Source organism: Rhipicephalus microplus, chromosome 5, assembly GCF_043290135.1.
Source record: "Rhipicephalus microplus isolate Deutch F79 chromosome 5, USDA_Rmic, whole genome shotgun sequence".
Taxonomy (NCBI): Eukaryota; Metazoa; Arthropoda; class Arachnida; order Ixodida; family Ixodidae; genus Rhipicephalus; species Rhipicephalus microplus.
The window spans coordinates 143,529,365-143,548,011 of NC_134704.1; the positions used below are offsets into that span (position 1 = coordinate 143,529,365).

At 45.8% G+C, this 18,647-nt stretch overlaps 1 protein-coding gene across 1 annotated transcript; it reads left to right on the top strand.

Annotated features, from left to right (window-relative positions):
• Nucleotides 1-1,617: 1,617 nt before the first annotated feature.
• On the top strand, nucleotides 1,618-18,425 carry LOC119174207 (uncharacterized). Its single transcript, XM_075896003.1, has 6 exons — nucleotides 1,618-1,663; nucleotides 5,032-5,355; nucleotides 7,396-7,494; nucleotides 11,749-11,896; nucleotides 14,496-14,741; nucleotides 17,875-18,425. Exons 2-6 carry the CDS (start codon nucleotides 5,045-5,047, stop codon nucleotides 18,247-18,249), a joined length of 1,179 nt encoding a protein of 392 aa, XP_075752118.1. The 5' UTR covers nucleotides 1,618-1,663; nucleotides 5,032-5,044; the 3' UTR covers nucleotides 18,250-18,425.
• The last annotated feature ends 222 nt before the right edge of the window (nucleotides 18,426-18,647 follow it).

Sequence of the window (18,647 nt, forward strand, 5' to 3'; positions counted from 1 at the left end):
CAACCTCAGATAGCCGTGAGGTTCGAATGGCTAAAGAATATTGCGAAGAGAACCTGGCTATTGAAAACAAAGGCGAAAGCGAATGCATAGCGTACAAAACCGGTGGAACTTTTATCAAATTGGTATGATACATTATCTTCCTCTACAGCTGGGTTATGTCGGTATTTTGATGTTTTGTCATTTTCATTCTACGGTGTTACGATTTTTCGACATTTTAAATTTTCGACTTTTTATATTTTCTGCGTTTTGATGTTTCTGTGTTTTAAATTTTGGCATTCCGATAGTTCAGCCTTTTGTTTTTCGGCGTTGCCACCCTTCGAACACAGGTATCGGAATGGCATCAGAGGACACCGTGCCACCACGGGACGTGGCTATGTTGAATGTGTGTATATTTTTTCCGCAAATATGTAGCATTAAGTTTCTACTTTTTTTTTTGGTGCCGTGGTTGCTCACCTACGTGTTACTTGAGATCATGGTGGCAAGCTGTTGGCGTCATATGTAAGAACGACGAACTTAGCCTTGAAGGATACGTAAACAACGGCAGAAAATTTCGTGAACGCTCAAGCTGGCATCCAGCAACAGTCTAAAGAAACAACACGGCTCGAAACGAAAATCACGTCGCACATGCGCACATAGTACAAATGAAAGCGCACGGATGGCTGTACGGACAGATGGATGCACGAACGTACGCAGGGGCGGATGCATGGACGAACGCAGGGATGTACGCACGGATGGACGTGCGGACGCACGCACGGCCGGGTTGATGGACCACGGACAGTCACAGAAACGGACGCATGGACGGACGGATGCTTCGCCCCATTCTCCATCATTCACTCCGTGGATATGCTGCCATTTTTCTCTCTCTCTCTCTTAGCCATATTTCCTCATCTAGTTGCCGATTAGCTGTTCTTTGCTCGTATATAGTGTCAGTGTGGCAATGCACGATTTTGAGAGCTTGCTTCGTAGGTATTCCGTGCAACGCCAGCATAGTACTTGACGTTCTTCACGTCGGTAAGAAGGCACAACCGTATTGTATACATAATCATGCACGTAAAGTGTTATTTCCAGTGCGCACACAACTAACACGAAGCGAGCGCACACCGTACAATGCATACACACTTAGTCCGGTAACAAGAAAAGCTTATTGTCGTCCCGTATGAACGACACAACGTCTAAAAACGCGACACGATGCCTACCGCAGTAAAAACGAAAGTTCGCGTTTGTTCTCAGTTGACCCGATAAGTAAGAACCAACGCGACGTACAGCTGAGATAGAGTGCACTAGAAATGTAGCTGAGAGCTCTGTATAAAAATGCCGTCAACAGTGAAGCGAAAATACGTGAAAAGTGCCACCACGTACATCCGGCAGTGCACGCGATTCGCACTGAGAGCTTTTCGCACCGCATCGCATAGCTTTTCTAAAAAAAAAAAAAAACACGCAAAAGAAGCAGCACTCGTGGATTGACTCACTGCCGGCGGAGAACACAGCTTCGAAGCCCGCTGCGGCCCGCCGGGAGTCGCGAAGTGTTTATCTGTTTCTCCGCTAGGAGGTAGTGCGGGTGTTTGCGGCGTAATGACGTAAGACGACGTAATGGCTTCTCCTATATTTTTTTATTTTTTCTTCCTCCTTGGTCAGGAGTCAGAAAGTCTCGGAACGTGGAAGGGTGAGTGCTCCACGGTGAGTACACGTTTTCTTTTTCGTCCGTTGGCTTTCTTTGGTTGAAGCTCGGTCGGACTTGTAAATGGCGCCTTGAGCCCGCGGCGAACGCTTTCCTTTCGTTGCCCCTTCCGAACGCTGGGCCGAAGAGCGGTGTCGTGTCCTAGCCCGTGGTCGTACAGCGCCGACCCGTACCTCTCGAGCCAACGCGAGCGTAGTTTGCCCTCGCTCGAGAGACCGGGCCCTGCGGTCACAGATCGTGAGAGCAGCGCAGAATTTTCGCGAGGGTGTTTTCCCTCAGCAGCGGGTCACCGTGAATCCCTTTTGCTTACAGAGAGGTGCTCGCGGCCCCCCTTGATGTACTTTTCGCCCGTTGCGTGGTTAAGCCTCGTTTGCTTTCCCGCCGCCATTTTGCAACGTGCTCTGTACTGCGTTTTTGGTCTTGCCGCAGGCAATAAAGTGTTGCGCCCTTATTGAGAGTAGTACTGTGTACTTTCCACGCTGCGTTATGCGCCTTGGCTGTCCGAACCGGCGGGTGCGGCGGCGTTCAGCACGCGACGCGTTGTGAATTCGGCCTTGCGGCTCGCTAAGACCGAAGCCACGCTAATGGCAGTACTCCTTCGGGATGCGCTGTACACTACAAGCTGTATTTTCTGGAGTTTTGGTTTCTTCCCACTTTATGTATTGTTATTACACATGCGAAAACAATATTTACTCGCACAACTGTATTGGCTGTTGGAAACGAAGGATTAGAACGCACAGAAGGAGGCAAACGCGACAGCGTTCCACGGATGCATTGCCCTGTACTATACACGGCGACAGCTTTTCTGGGCACTGTTATGCCTGCGAGTCCACAGTAAACGTCCATGCCTCTGAAAAGGGCAATCTGTGTCAAGGCCAGCCCGCGAGCCCGCCTGACGCGAACAACTCAACGGCGTCATCACGCGGTGGTGCCTCTCTGCTGCGCACCCACAGTGAGTCAACTCAGCCAGCGAGCCCGTCGAGCAATCAATCGGCGCCTTACTGTCTGGCGAGTCTGTGCAATGCGTGGTGACGTCACTCGTCCTTGGGTGCAGCCACGTTCAGCGCAGCGTCTTCAGATTCGATGACACGGCCCAGCGGCGACCCCATTGGAGGATTCTAGTCTCACGACCAGCGGCGCTTCTGGTTGGACATTTGGTTACTCAAAGAATCCACCCGGTGCATATAAAAAAAAGCCCTGCGGCGCGTCGCGAGCAGCAGGCCTACGTGTTCGAGAGGAGAGCTCGACTCTTCGGGTCTCTAGGCTGTCAACCCCAGTGCCGAATCAGTAACGCCTCTGTATATATGCTGTACATAAACCTTGTTTAACTCACCGCCGTCTCGTCCGGTCGTCTATAAGCTCTGCGCAGAAGCGGTCGCGAGCTTGTAAACCCACGCTACCAAACGGCTGGTGACCTTCCCGGCGGAGTCCGAAGCAGTGGCGCCTTCGGGACCGTGTTGGCGTCGCCGTCTTTCGTAAACAGTGGTTGCAGCGGTCAGATTCGTGGCGCCGTTCGTTACGTCGTCGGAGGCGCGCTTCGCAACAGCACAGAAGGGAAAGCTACGGAGGCGGAGCTTCTGCACATGTTGCACATGTTGCACTACGCGAAGTAGTTCGTTTTGGTGCGCGTCCGTAACGCTGGGGAAAGACGGGGGCGCACCACCAGTGTTTCATGTAGAAGCAGACGCTGCTTAGTGTTTGAAGTGCACATAAAAAGACAGGACTTTTTCACGTGTTCGAAAACGCCAAGTGTGTGAGCTGCGTCCCGCCTTAAATTGCTCCACATAGCCAAAAATAATGGAGGAACATTTATATGTCACGTCGAAAATACGGGCGCTACTTTGAAACTATCTTCCCTGGCGGTAAGATGCACGTTATTTGGCTCTATAGCACCAAGAAAAGTTCCCGCTGACTATAGGCCATAGAATGCAACCATACTTGGTTGAAATACAGCACGACTTGCAGCAACTGCAAGAAACAGATGCGCAGGATTTAGGTTGAACAGGCCATAGAAGTAGTGTTCCAGCATAGCTGGGGGTAGGTAGCACATGCATGCACCGCAACAAGTCAGAAGAAAATTTCAGCTTAGTGGCTTGGTTTTTTGTTTTTCTTGGTAAAATATTTAACTGCAAAGAATGCAAAAAAGTATAGAGAATTAAAAGATTTGTACTTTTTCAGACGTTTCTCTTATATATTGAAAAAAAAAAGTAGAGGTTTCACAACGCAACCTGTGTCCCACTTGCCACAGGTGGGACATAAATCTTCACTGTGCACTCTGTGATCTCTACTGTTGCGCTACTGAAAACATCAGTCTCCTGCTAATTTTTGTCACGTACTACACGATGCACGCAGTTGGAGGCAGGTTCTACAGTTGCCACTGTGGATGTGAGTGGCGCTGCTTAACCCTCGGAAGTTTCTGCATTCATACCAGGAGTTCAAGCAAATTATTTTCACTCATAACTAAACACTAAATTGTAATAATGAGGCCAAACGAAATATGGAAACAGTAAGAACTTAGTGCAGGAGTATCGGGAACTTCTATAGTTATATGTCAGTACGATACTCCAAACCTCAACCAGGCAAATACTTAGAAGTTCTTGTGGCTCGGCTAGTTGGTGCATCGTTATGAGGGAAAATTTCAGGTGTATAAAACACCACAAGAATTAAACAGCACAGGTTTAAAAGAGCATCACTATTCCTGCTCCTGTTAGGGCGAGGTTTTTGAGTGTTTTTGTTCCTTCCAAAAGCTGAAATGCTCTGGCATGGGAAAAGTGGAAGATTTTGGGATAGAAAAAAAAGAGGAATGGTGTATAACTGACACACCTGCGGTTTTTCGCACGTCTGAGCTTCAGTTTTGCACCCCATTGCTTGACTAGACATGTCTTTTCAATGACCTCGTCTTTTGATTTGTAGTGATTGCGTGAGGCTATTTGCACATGTGTGGTGCAGTTTGGCGGTTCTGTGCATAAACTGGTTGCGAGTGACACTCTTCTAGTTCTTCATACCCCTTGCAGTATTTTAGGCGTCGAGTAAATTTACTCATAATAGGCAATCTTACATTTATATTGAATGTGAGGTAATTGCAATTTTAGCTTATTTTGTATTGTCCTGAATAGAGAAATATGTAGTTTTCAAAGGACATGCATTGTCTTAAAATGTTTTCAGCAGCAAAACATTGCATCGATTGGCGGTCTGATGTGGAAAAAAAGTGTACATGAACATATTGGTACATGCGAAGTGAAGCTCAAGGACGTATGTGTGCCTGACAGTGTATCAGAAAGTGTAACAAATAACAAAGTTTCAGTGTAACAGAAAGAATGACAGTGTATGACGCGACTTGCCCACTTTTCCAGATACGGTGAAGTGATGGCAGAGGAGCAAAATGTCAACATGCCAAGTGCGTTGTTGGCCGCAGCGCAGCCAGAAAGCGTGGACGACTTCGCCTTCGAGCTTCCGGCTGAGCTACTCGATGTTTCCTTCGTGCTGCCCGACGAGCCCAAACCGAGGCCTGTCGAAGATCCTGAGCCAACCCCCGAGCAAACGAAGCCACGAAAGAAAAAAAGCAAGAACCGAGCTGCCAAGCCTGTGCTGCGTTCGAGCCGTGGTCGGGAACTTAAGACCACCGTGCATTACAGTATTGCGAAATTCAAGGCAGACGAGAAGCCGTGGACAGTACCGTGAGTGGACAGTCATGAGGCTTAATAGAGGGAGTAGTGATTTAGGCTAGTTGATTTTGCCTAATTGGTTTTTCACAAGCTGCCACATCCAGTGGCCAGACACTGAAAGCTGACGTTTGAAGGCCTGACCCCACGTATTCTTAGCAGTGCATGAGCGCGTGTCTTAGTGACACGGTATTGAGCCCTCTCCCAAATGGAGAGAACGAGCGTGCGACTTTGCGAAGCCACGGGCCCGCCGAACCGCGCACTCGCTCAAGGGTGTCTAAGGGCTTTTGCAAGTATGTCCAAGGCAAGAACTTCGGTTTGTAAATTGAGCAACAGGCAAAGGTGAGCTACAGACTTTTGGAGGACAAAAATGGAGTACAGATTTAGCGCCTTGTGTAAGCCCTTGATTCAAAAATCCGAAATTTACAAGTGGTTGACAAGTTGTGCTAGCTGAGATGTGGAGCACCATATAGGGAACTGCAACATGGTGCGTAAGGAATATGTTGATGAGAAGCGTAGCATAAATATCCACATTTGGGTACAGCTAATGAGCACACGAAATTGACGTACGTCAACAGTTTTCGAGGGCGGGTAAACAAATTTGCTGCATTGTAATCGGCATGCAGGTTGGTACAGGCGTCAGTGATATTGGGCAGTTCAAGGCGGATTATGCCAGCAGAGCAATCAATCAGAGCAGAATTGGCAAGAAAATCAAGGCCTAGTATGGGGTAGTGGGGACATTGTCAAGGACAGTAGAAAGGACGACCACTTAATTTCCGGCCATAGTAAGTTGAGCTGTACACATACTTATGCCAGGGACTGTTGTGCCATCCGCAACTTGCACGACACGGATCAAGGTGTGTGTGAGTACCTTCTTCATACGACGATGAAAATCCAAACTCAATGTAGATGTGAGCGCCCGTATCAATCATGGTGTGCTGTCAACAGATACTTCAAGGGCATTCCGGTTTAAGCGTAAGAGCTACAGAAAATTTTCGGGTAAGGTCGACAGGGCAGCTTCATCTACAGAAGCTGCGCAGCCTAGCTTTCTGGGGACATGCAACGGTTAAACGACGGCGAGGTAGAGCGGCAACGCGTATTCGAACAAGAAGGGCGGCTTTGAGGCAGTGGCGATGATGGGAAAGGCAGGCCATAATCCTCGGGGACTGTAAATGCTGAAAACTCTGTGTAGGTCGGATAACGGTGGTTCGGTGGACGGACTGAGTTACTGTAAGTGGGGTATGGGCCTGAAGGCATAGATGGCCACTGGCTGCATTAGTAACAAACGACGTGTCCCGTGCGACAGCTGAAACAGATTGGCTTATCATCAGCTGTTCGTCATTCAGACAGGTTTTTGGTTTGAAGGGTGTACATACGGCGGCATGTCACGTAGACAGAAGCTATTGAGGGATCAATATAATCCATGGCGCGTACAGTGGGCAGGAGACCTAAGTTAGCGAATTCCTGGCGTACATTAGCCTGGATCAAGGAGCCAGCTGGCATCGGGGTGTCAAGCAACATCCGTTTGTTGGCAGCCGGGTAAGCGGCCTCAAGGTCATGGCAGACGATGCACGTCACGTCTTCGGTTGTGGACGGCTGACAAGGGGTGGCTTTGGAAAACGACGTTGCAGCGGTGTTGGGTAGGCGGTAGAACAGCTGGTCCAAACGCAGCGGATCTTCGCCTGCTCGAGACCGCAGCACTCTTTTGTTACGGTGTCGATGGTGGTTATATTTGTAAAGACAAGCACATTGAACGCATCATTGGTGATACCTTTCAAAATGTGCGAGATATTGTCAGCCTCAGCCAGGCTGGTATTGGCCTTTGTGCCCGATATTGTTGAGCTCGATTGTTGAGCTCGATATCTTGTTGACAGATGCCAATTGTTATAACAAGATCTTTAATTCTTCCAAATCATCACAGAAACACGCACTGAAATTGGCAATTCAGAAAACTTGGGTAGTTTAGCTTCCTTGGCGGCTACTTGAGTACGTTCTGTATCTGTGCTTACACAAGACTTTTAAACCGATGTCGCTTGTGCTTGACTTATTCTGCAGTGAACGTAAACGCCTGCTGGCTGCACTGAAGGCTCATGGAAGCAGTGACGTGAACAAGCTGGCCAAGGCTGTTCGCACGCGAAGTGTTGCTGCTGTCAGGTGAGCTGGCCGTCCCTCTTCGAGAACACAGTGTTTAGAGCTGCAGAGAGTGGAGTTGGTGGGATAATAATGTTAAAAAAGGGGGGATGCAGACACGGACTAGAGAAAAAAGACAAGGCACCACCAATTCCGTCTAATATCTGAAAAGGTGCACAGTGGCAGAAAAGAAACAAGGCATGAAGACTTGCACGCCCAGGCAAGAGGTGACACCTATCAAATCCTGGACAGGGGGGGTCTTATAACTGTTCATACATTTTGATTTCTTTTTTATAAAAGGTAATCAACGGAAGGCTGACACATACGCTACCACTAATACGGAAATGCCGTGCCTCCACTGTTAAAGGCGTTTTTGTCATTTATTTGCCTCTACAAAACAGCTATAACTGAATTTCAGTGTGCATTTACTCTTTGGACAACGATGAGATATCTTAAACAGGAAGTCCTTTTTTTTTCCACGGTAAAGCTAGCTTTTCAGGTTTAATGGGCCTAAGTCATCATGTGCCCCTCACTCCCACGGAGGCTTGTCTAAGCTCAGTTATCCAGAAACTGAATTATGCCACAAAAGCAAAATGCCTACAGTAACCCGTAAAATGGTGAAAAGCTGATATGGTTAGATAAATTATCAACTGTTTGATGTTATTGCTCATCTTTTAGGAAAATCTGGCAGGAGAAATCGATGATACGAAATGAGCTGTTCAAGCTTTTGTCGGCCTTTTATCATATCTCTGTTTGGGAAACCGAGTAAAAATGCAAATGCCAAAATTTTTTCTTGCACTACTTGGTTTGGGGGACAATTTCAAAGTGTTGCAATCTGTGGATCATTGTGTACCTCTACTACGTGTGGGCCAACATTGCCTTCAGTAAAATTCAGAGGAGATGGCTTTACTCCTGAATTCATGTTCTTGTCTAATGAAAATTTTGTGCTTTGTTATGCCATTACTTGAAGAGCAGAAAATTTTTGATCTGTAAGACAAAAACGCAGTACAGCCTGTGCTCGAAAGGATGAGTTATGGAAAGCATAAGTTTGCAACACTGAGGGCAGGGTAACTTTGTGAGAAAGCTTCCAATTCGAAAGTAAAGGAGTAATTTCAAGTATTGTTTGACCTTGAGCACCTTTGGCTGACGTGTATAAAAGTGGTGCTTAGAAGGTCTATAAGTTGATGTTTGACACACTACTTTGGAAAAGCTTGTTACCACTGTGTTCGTATCTTGAGGCGACTTTCCCTCAGATGTGCTCAGAATGGTTCCTTTATGGGCATAACATTTATGCATGGGTAGTTGGGCTTGCTGTAATACAGTAGTGCAGAAGGAGTGATCTGAGCATGTGGCTTGTGAGAGCAATGGCTCGTATTTGTATGTTCAAACTTATATTGATAGGTGCTCACTGAGCTTTCCTAACTACCACAGCTATGACTTTGCAAACTCACTTGATGAGTGGGTGAAGGAAATTTAGTAGCTATAAAGGAAGCATGTTGTAGAAAACAAATTGAAGATGGAGCTCGAAGTCGAGGCAGAAGAAGTGGCCAGGAGCTCGCTCTTCATATATATTTTTTTATTCTTGTTCTGTGAACAATAAACCAAAGGCTTATCGGTTCTGCGGTCTCTCTAGTCCTTCTGATACAGATGTGATTTGGAGTGTAGCAGTTTGCTCCGCCAGTTTTCCTAGTGTTGTCCAGGTCGCTTCTTGTACTGATATCACTCTTATTGATGTCCACAAATACTCTTCCAAGTAACCATTGAATGACCTCAATGTTGCAATTGATCCACCTGCTGGAATTGAAGTTGTGGGGTTTATTTGCTCATTTGATGTGCTTTCATTTTGTCCCACTGAGTGTGCTGAAAGCTGTGCAGGGGGTGAATGGCGAAGGGGCAAGATGCTACGTCAGTGCCGTGAAATGCATTCGCTCACTCCTGGTATGATAACAGCGCATGCTAATGCTGTTACTGCGTAATTTTAGTACAGTATAGGGCACTGTGATGGCACGCGGAACGAGTTCTCGGCAAGAAGTGCATTTGACTCAAACACCAAGCGCCGCCAGCTATCGGCCTGGAGTGGCAAGGCGCTAAATTATGAAACAGTGTTGACGCTGGCCGTTTAGAAGAGAGTGAGGATTAGGATTTATATGAAGAGAGAAGTAAATGAATCCAATAGGCAGTTAAGCTGAGGAAGGCGTAAGGGACATAATATATGTCGTTTTTAAATATAGTGTTGCATGTTTAGTTTTTAGCTGTAATGTAAACATCATTATTGCACTTCTGGTACAGGGAATGTGAAGGAGTATTCAAATTCTTTAAAACATTTTGTTTAGCAAGTACTGATGTTAGTGTCACTGATGTGGTCATTTTTCTGGGGTTGTTGCAGTAGGAGCTTTTGATCATGTGATAGAACAGTTTGCCTTGCTCCGTCAGCCTGAGTGCACTAAAAGTTTGGACGTGAGAATGAACCAACTGGAATATCTGGTTCTTTTGGTTGATCCGTGTTGCAGTATGGCGAAAAGTAGGCACCACTCACCGATGTGAAATAATTGCCCGAGCACTGTTTATGTGCTGGAGGCTCTAGTAAGCATAGAGACGCGGAACTACAATATTGGCCACAAAGACAAATGGCCGAGATTCATGTTAATGAGCATCTTGCATATTCTACTGTGGCCTCCATGACTAACTCTGGCTCCGTGCTATTGGCAGAGCTTATTGCGGAAGCTATGCTACAACTGCTGCTGCTTCAAATGACATGGTACATCAAAGATGACGTCATTACATTTGCTCAGTGTCTAAAAAAACCTGCAGGCACAGCTGCAATTTTTAGCCAGAACAGGCTATTCCAGTTCTTTTTTAAACACTCCCACATCGACATTTGAATTTTGTAGTTAACAAACTGTCATTACACACCCCAAAGTAACTTTTTAAAGAGCTTCAGTCTCCCTTTAAAAATACCTCTTAAGTTATAAACCCACTGAGGTCCTTCCCGTAATAAAATGAGGCTAAATGATATGAAAAAACAGCAAACATTTTTCTCCTGTGCGTTTCTCAGCATAATTATACGTTGTATGCATTTGGTTCTGCCTAACAAAGGCTCGCTAAACTGGATTCGCTCAGACTCATGGCTTAAGCTTAGTCTGAGGGAGTCGACTCATGAGCCCCGAGTTGGTGAGAATAAAATTAGCTCACTTGATCGTGCCATCAACACTCTTCATTTCCAAGAGCTTGCGTAATTGGTGTTATGTGACATGCCTTATGATCTCGCACCTTCAAATAATAGTTTTGTCAGAGATTCCAATCCAGTAAGTATTTTTTATTAAACATGCAAATCACATGAGATATTTTTATCAAGCATATCCCACGAAAGACCTTGCAAGGGGGTAAGGGATTTGGGACCATTTAACTTGCACCTCTGATCATTGATTATTGAGGGGGCATATGAATGCTAGTGCTTTCAAGTGTGTGTGAATAGACCTAAATGTAAACTTAAGCATTTATAAGGCTGGTAGTAATAATGAAGATTAGTAAAAATGGAGCTCATTCAGACTCTCTCAAAAAATACATTTTGCTCTTTGTGCTCTCTGGCACTCGGCTCGTCAATACTTGCCTCTGCCGGACTCACTCGGACTCGCTGAAAGTTTCCAAAACTGGACTCGCTTGGACTCAAGCTCGACAAAAAATTGCTCATTACGACTTCCTCTTATCGATTCATCAGCGAGTTTTCGGACATATGGCCAGTTGAGCTTCAAGCCTGTCATCGAAATTCGCCATTAGGAAAGCACTTTGTGAAGAGTTACATAGATTGTTTTCACTAAATAATAGACCAACAGTGGCATGCTTGGCTTTAGAGTTCAGCCAAACTCGTGTGTGTTTCCCAGGCAACCTTACTAATTGATTGATTAATTATTTCTTGATGGATGACTATGTAAGCTTAATGTCCTTAGGCTACACAAAGGTGATGAGGCATGTACAAGAGAGCTGTCAATTCAATCAGCCCTTCTGGGCTTTCTTTCTTGCACTCAGCCTCCTATTCATGGATGCAGACATTGTGATTATGTGTGAAATCCACATCCTTGGGGGAGATAGGGTGGGTTATCATGTGGAATGTTACACATTGTGTATATTTCTGAATGAGCCATTGTCTTATACACCTGTGAGTGGTGGGCACTTGGAATATTACACATGTATATTTCTGAATGAGCCGTTGTCCTCTGCACCTGTGAGGGCTTTGCGTTGAGCGGCAGCATTGGTGAAGCCCTGATGGTGCTCTTGCAGCCACTTCTTGTTGGAGCGCCGGCGCTTGAAGGATCGCATCGTGATCCAGGGCCCAGCTGGCAACAGGGCCGCATACGCGACACGCATTTTGCGTAGAGCTCTGAATGTGATACGGCGCCGCTATGACCGCTCGAAATTACTCCCACAGGTGAGATATTGAGCTGTACTTGTTCTGTATTGGTATTATTTGAAAGATTGGCTCTAGGCATACGGAATAGAGAGGCATGCGTAATATAAAGGTATGTCTCACTCACAAAGACTTTTGAGTGAATGGTGCCTCTCGCTGTGAAATTAAATTGAGCATCGCTGGGGCAACAATTGGCTTACGCAATGTGTGGAGCAACTGGGCACATGTTTTTTTATTCATGTCCTGTCGTAAAGCAGACCAGCCCTGTGCAGTTTTCCTCCTCTAACAAAAAAAATGACAGTAACACAAAAATGTATATGCTTGTTATGTTTGGCACACATTTGCCTTTGAAACCCTCATGAAGAGCTGGTGTAGAATGTCCTAAGAAAGATCTGGTCAGCAGAGCACTTTCTGAAAAAAGAACTGGATTTTCAATGACAGTTGCTGCATCTTCCCCTGTCGTGAAAATCCACTTATCTCAATATTTTTTCCCGTGTGTACTACTTTAAGCTAATGCAGTGTTATTGTGTCTTATTGCATTACTGAATACCATGAAATTATGGAGCCAAAAAAGGCATGGGGAATGTTAGTTGTACTGTTTTATGTGTTTTGTACTTATTATGATGCAGATGTGATTGAAAGTGGACAAGTGCACGACAATACTCCAAAAGACAATCTGTCTTTGCAGGGATCGAACCTGCAACCCTCGGATCTGAAGGTTGCAAGTGACGTTCCTGCCAAATTCGTTTCATTCACTTTAATTTCTTTATTGGGAGAAGACATTCATATGATTGAGTTCAGTTCATATATTGGGTAAGCATAACTGTTTGGCCTAGTGGTCGAGGCACTTACTTTTCAATGGGGGGGGACTAGAGTTCAAACTCTAGCCTGATTTATTTAGCTTCCCGTATAATTTCTTCGGTGGGTTTCAGCTGTTGCTTAGGAACGTTTTTCGAAAAACACCATTTTCAGCATTTCAGGTCATTCTGCGCAAGCTCGCTTGAAATTGAGTTTTTAAAGTTTGTAACCAACCTGTTGATAAGGCAAACAAACCTGTGAAGTTTATCTCTCCCTAAGCTGTTTCTAAGTGCTTGGAGGTACCGAAAGAAACTTTACAGTTTCCTTTGCAGTTTCTCTGATGAATTAGAACCATAGGGCTCTTGTAGTGTGCATCAATTACATTCCATTGGTGTAGTGTATTTGAATTCCGCCTCCTTATAAGAAATATGAGGAGGGGGGTAAATTCCTGTTTCTCATATAAGGAGTCCTCTATTAGCAGGGTGCAATGTTTGCGTGTTTAGTATTTCCTGATCAATTCCTGTTTCTTTGTAGGGGCACTAGTGTCTTTTATACACTGTGCTCTCTCACGTTGGTGATTGTTCAGTTTCCTGTGCTGCCCTGTGCCATTGTGGTTGGGCTCACTCGAACATTTCGAGATTAGAGACCTCATCATAGAGTTTTCGAACTAACCCGTCAGGAAGAGGGACCAAGAGGAAGACAAAACGCCAGGCCTGCGTGGTCGGCGCAGCATAGTCACAGCAAAAGCTAGAAGAGTGGCATTTCAGAGCTTTTTCAAAACACTCAATGGGTAACTACTGCAAGCACACTTTCTTGGTAGTGACTAGGGCATTAATCGTAAACTTTTGCGTAGTAGGCCGGCATTTGCTACGCTATTTTTCGTCATTCTTCTGAGAAGCGTGGTATCGTCTAAACACTTGCAAGGAATTTTGTGCCAATTGTCCATGCAGTGGCTGACGACGATGAGTAATTATGGCTGTAGTGCGTATGCACCACAGTTATTAGGGGAACAAGAACAAGCTTTTGTAATAGATTGGAGCATTGGATGGTGCACTCGTTACGTTAATCACGTTGTGCGACGACTGGTTGTTCTTTCACTGTTTTGAAATGCTTTATAAGTTGTGTTAACGCGATTGCTTTCCCACCACCAAGCATGCCTAAGGCAAGTTTGACAATAAGTCACAAGCACCGGTGTAGCTCAGTGGTAGAATACTGGGCTGGCACTCAGTGGACCCGGGCTCGAGCCCCACTGTGCCATCGGTACTAGGTCATGCCTGCCTAAGCCAAGGTTTTTTTTCTAATATCTCGCGATGTGGTTACGGACATCGGTGGGGGCGAACAACATGCAACTTCGCGTGACCCGAAGAGTGATCTCATAAGAGCTTTCGCTGTAATATTCAGAAGGGGAAACTCCTGTAAGAATGTGCATCTGTAGGTGTCCAGATAATAACAAATAAAATACAAAAATATCATGCTCCAAAAGAGACATATTATTTGGCCGTGCTTTGTGGTGCAAAGCTGCAACCAGAAAAAAAAAAAAGGAAGCGTTTCCAACCGAACGCGCTCCGCGTAACCGCTTCGTTACTGCAGCGGAATGCGAGCAACGCATGCGACCGATTCGCTCAGAAAATCACACAGCAGCGATTTTTTTTTTCTGCAGCAAGACACCACCAGCGTGACTTGGCTCTCCAGCAGCCTCAAAGCGTGGAGTTGCACCTCCTAAATGTTTCTGCCTCCGTGGGTAGGGCCTATGTGCCATGGCATCGTGAGAAGGGCGCATTGTGCCCATGATGCTTTTTTATCCTCTGACTGTCATGCGCAGGTAGTGGCTGCCTGTGAGCAGCAGCCATTTCCAGAGCCGACGGAGGACTCCACCAAAGAGCTGCCCCAGTTTGAGCATATCTACCAGACGATTCGTGACGTGATGGAAAACAACGTGCCAGCTGCATTGGGAGAGTGCGAGCTCTTAATAATGCATCGTCTGCTGTGGACCATACGGAACATTGTCAACACGCTCGACCTGGACTCTTCGAAGGAGGCTCTGTACCAGGCTCTCCGCTGGGCGGCTGTGAGTGCTGCATTGCCAACGTTCAGTTTCTTCATGTGCTGATGTAGAACACACAGAACCTCTGAAACTGGTTGCACGAGCAGTCTTCCACCAGCTTGACTCGTTCATTCATGCCTGCTTGTGCTGTGTTTGGTTACTGGCAGGACATCTATCATTGTGACTATGTACCTGAAGACCAGGCATGATAGGCAGGGGCCACAAAGTAAGAAATAATAGGCACTTTTTGTGGGGAACACTGTAGGCTCTTGGTACACTTGACGACTGTGAGCACTACTCATAATCAAGATGGTCATGCTGGAAACGGAAACTACACAAGCTGTCTCCTGCTTCAGAATTTAAAGCACACCAAGCCTCAATGCATATCTTGGGTGTCGTAATCTAATTGCGGTATTATGGTTGTAAAACTGCAGATATTATCAATGCATATCACACAAAAAAAAGCATACAGTAAACTCTCGTTAACTCGAACTCGCATATCTCGAAATCTCGGTTAAGTCGAAACTTTTTTTCGCCGTGCATTAACCTCCCATAGGTGCTATGTATTTGCCCCCTCTTATCTCGAAATGTTTTCCGGAGGGAACAGTGGATATCTCGAAATCTTGACAGGGAGGGCAGAAGGCAAAGTCTACTCCCAACAGGAAACGAGAGCTCCGTGCGAACGCTTAGCTCTTACTATACGTGCCGAACACAGTCGTGAAGGGCGAATTCGAAATTCCCGCGGACGCAGCCGTTTTCTATCAGCCTTGTCAGGCAACTGTGGGAGTGATCACGTGTGCGCACCTGCGCGCGACTTATGCGCGGTGGGCGGCGTGTGCAGCATGCGCCCGTCAGTACGCAACCTAGCCCTTGCATGTGCGAGCTGGTATTCTTTGTTTTCCTCGCTGTTTTCCCCGCTACCGGAATGCTGTCGGTTGCCGATATCGAACGACGCAGATGACCATGCAGATGAGGAAGAGCCTCGAGAAGTGCCTACGACGACAGAAACACGTAACATGCTGTGCTTGCTCCGCAACAAGGTCGAATGCAGCGGTGGCGACCAACGGCTCAAGCGATGTGTTGAGCAACTGGAGAACGCCTTTCTCGGACCGAACGCTGAAGCGAAACAGGCGAGCATCACGCAATTTTTCGGTCCTCGGTAATAAATTTTTTTCCCCTCCGAATTCTTGTGCCTTTATTACGGTAGCTGTTTTGTGCAGTGGAGCTTTTCCTAGCAGCACTGGCTTTTCTTTTACAGTGACCTGGGCGAACATTTTCGGCGTTTTGCTTAACTCGAAATACCGCCTATCTCGAAATTTTTCCTGGATTTGATGGCTTCGAGTTAACGAGGGATTACTGTATGCAGGGTGTTCCATGCAACACGAACTAACGATAGAATGAAAGTGTTTTTTTGCCGTGTGGAGTTTTAAAAAATGCTGACGCACTGTGAAGCAAGTGGCTCGGGTCGTGGCCACCACTGTGGCTATGGTTCCCGCTCATCGTTCTTCACTCAAAGCAGGGTTAATTGTGATACGGTTGTGCCTGAGGGTCATGTTTTTTTAGAGTTCATATCATGTGGACTTTTTTAAACACAGGAGAAAATCACCATGGTACATGTTGTTGAAAAATTGGATCATTTATTTTGGTATGCCCGTTACAACATTTTGATATGTGATTGTTCCTAAAGCGAAAATTTAAATTTTGCGCATATGATCTTGGTTATAAGACCGGACTGTTTCACGTAGTCTGGTCTGGTGGGAGAAAGCTTGCCCTGTACATAAGTTCCACACCCATAGCATTCCCTTTATTGTAAAAAAATGTAGTGTGCGAGTATACCTTCAGGTTTTCTAGCCTAGAGCTATACCTAGAAAAAACTGACAAAAACATCAACATTCTACTTAAAAGTGAAAACTGTGCCCATTTCACACATTTAAATGTGAAGCATTTCTTAGCAAACTTCGGCGACTTTGAGCGTATCTATCTATCTAGAAGCCTTTGTCTTTTAGCTCTCCTGGCCGTTTCGATAACGGCATCGATACCAAACTTGGTGTGGCTAACTAACATGACTGCACGAAGAACATATTTGACTTGTCGTAACAAGAAAATTATTACATGTATGTCATGCATGTCATGATTTACATTTTGTGGTCCTGCAGCTCTTGCGGTGGTTTCGTTCACTTGGCATGTGTCAAAACTTGTACGGTATGACATGATTGCATGGCGAACACAAGTGACAGACCCTAATATAAAAATCATGACATGTGTGTCATGTTAGAACACGACTACAAGCCACGCTCATAATGCGCTTGAGGCCGTTTTGCTAGCGTCACATATACCAATTTTGGTATTGCAGTACGTGAATGGATGACGAAGTTATGTGACTGGTGCAAACATGATAATCATGAGATGCGTGTAATGTAACAGCAAGACTACATGCCACACTGATGATGCACTCACGGACTCACGCTAGCTTCACTAATGCCAAATTTGGTTTTACGTGGCGCCAACAGATGACGAAGGTATGTGACTGGTGTAAACATGATAATCATGAGATGAGTGTCATGTGATTTGGCTGCATGTTTGGCAAAATGTCTCTGCGACTGCACGCGAGTGTGAGCCTTGACATCACATTCACTGAAGCGCATGTTGGGTGCACGTCCTTGTGTTCCATTCTTCCTTTTATCCCACTCTCCCCTTCCACAGAAGCACCGGTGCTTTACTCCGGCCAGGAGCATTGTTCACTCATAGTATTGCTTGCATGTGAACCGATGTGTAAGCTGAGAGAGTTAAGAGACACGGGCAACAGCCCGCATTGCTTGCATGCCTGTTTCCGGCGTGTGTTATGTCTCCAAATGTTACATCTTTTAGTTCACGGTGTGGCGCTAGATGCAACAGTTAGGCGGAAATGCATTACATTCATTTTTTTCTTTAGTTTCATCCCGAAGAGAAGGTGGTGTCTATTGATTTTGGCGTCCAGTATCCGAATTTGGTGAAGTCTTGGTGGCAAAAAGTTTTGCTCAGTATTTCTTCAATGCATTTGGTCATCATGCAAAATGCTACACAGCCAGTGTTGCCTTGCTGAGTGTAGTATAGAGTGCCGTGTTGCCAATACCGATCTTTCCACACCTAAGGCAGCAAACACTCTTTCACGATGCAGGCACAGCCTGCTGATGGCTACTCAAAGCCCACTGGCCAGGATCACGAGAAATGCCAGGTTTTGCCATCTGAGGACACTATGAGGCGAAACATGAACTTCCCCAGCATGAAGGAGCGAAAGGATGGCCTGAAGTCTTCGTGGAACCCGCTCCGGATGCCCACAAATGTCATCCAAGCTCAGTGGGCTGCGATCCAAGAGTATCTAGCCCAGAACCCCTCCTGTCGTGAATGTGTCGAGAGTTTGCTTCCGAATGAGGAAATTCCATCAATTTCCTCTGCCACTACTGCCAGCAACACTATTTCCGGCAAGGCTGTGGCTGCTCGCAAGAAGACGGATTCGCGGTCTTTGGAAACATTCAATGTTTGGAAGAACTGACCTTGCAGCATTCCAAGAGGCCAACGATTGCAAGTATGACATGTGGCCGTTACCACGTATGCTGTTCTCCCGGACATGACTAGCACAAGAAGTGTGAACTTTCAACTTTATTTCAGACTTTATTTTGTTTTATTTGGCCTAGATCACAACACCAATAAATACTTTGTGATATTTGATGGAATTTTATATAAGAGTTCTTTGTTTTTGTGCTGTTTCCTAAAAAGACAGGAACAGGTGCTTAAATTTAGGGACTGTCTGTTTATAGTGTATAAGGTACCAATGTCAGATGGTGAAAGGTAGAGTGTGTGTGGGAAATACAAAAGAAACAAAAGAAGTCAAGTAATGTAAGTGCACAAGTACTGTGCAACCTTTACTGTATTTGCTCGTGTAATGAAAAC

Excerpts from the sequence above, each read along its gene's own strand:
- LOC119174207 (XM_075896003.1), top strand. The coding sequence starts at position 5,045 with ATGGCAGAGGAGCAAAATGTCAACATGCCAAGTGCGTTGTTGGCCGCA. Across the intron at positions 5,356-7,395 it reads GAGAAGCCGTGGACAGTACC|TGAACGTAAACGCCTGCTGG; the intron begins GTGAGTGGACAG and ends CTTATTCTGCAG. Across the intron at positions 7,495-11,748 it reads CGAAGTGTTGCTGCTGTCAG|CCACTTCTTGTTGGAGCGCC; the intron begins GTGAGCTGGCCG and ends GTGCTCTTGCAG.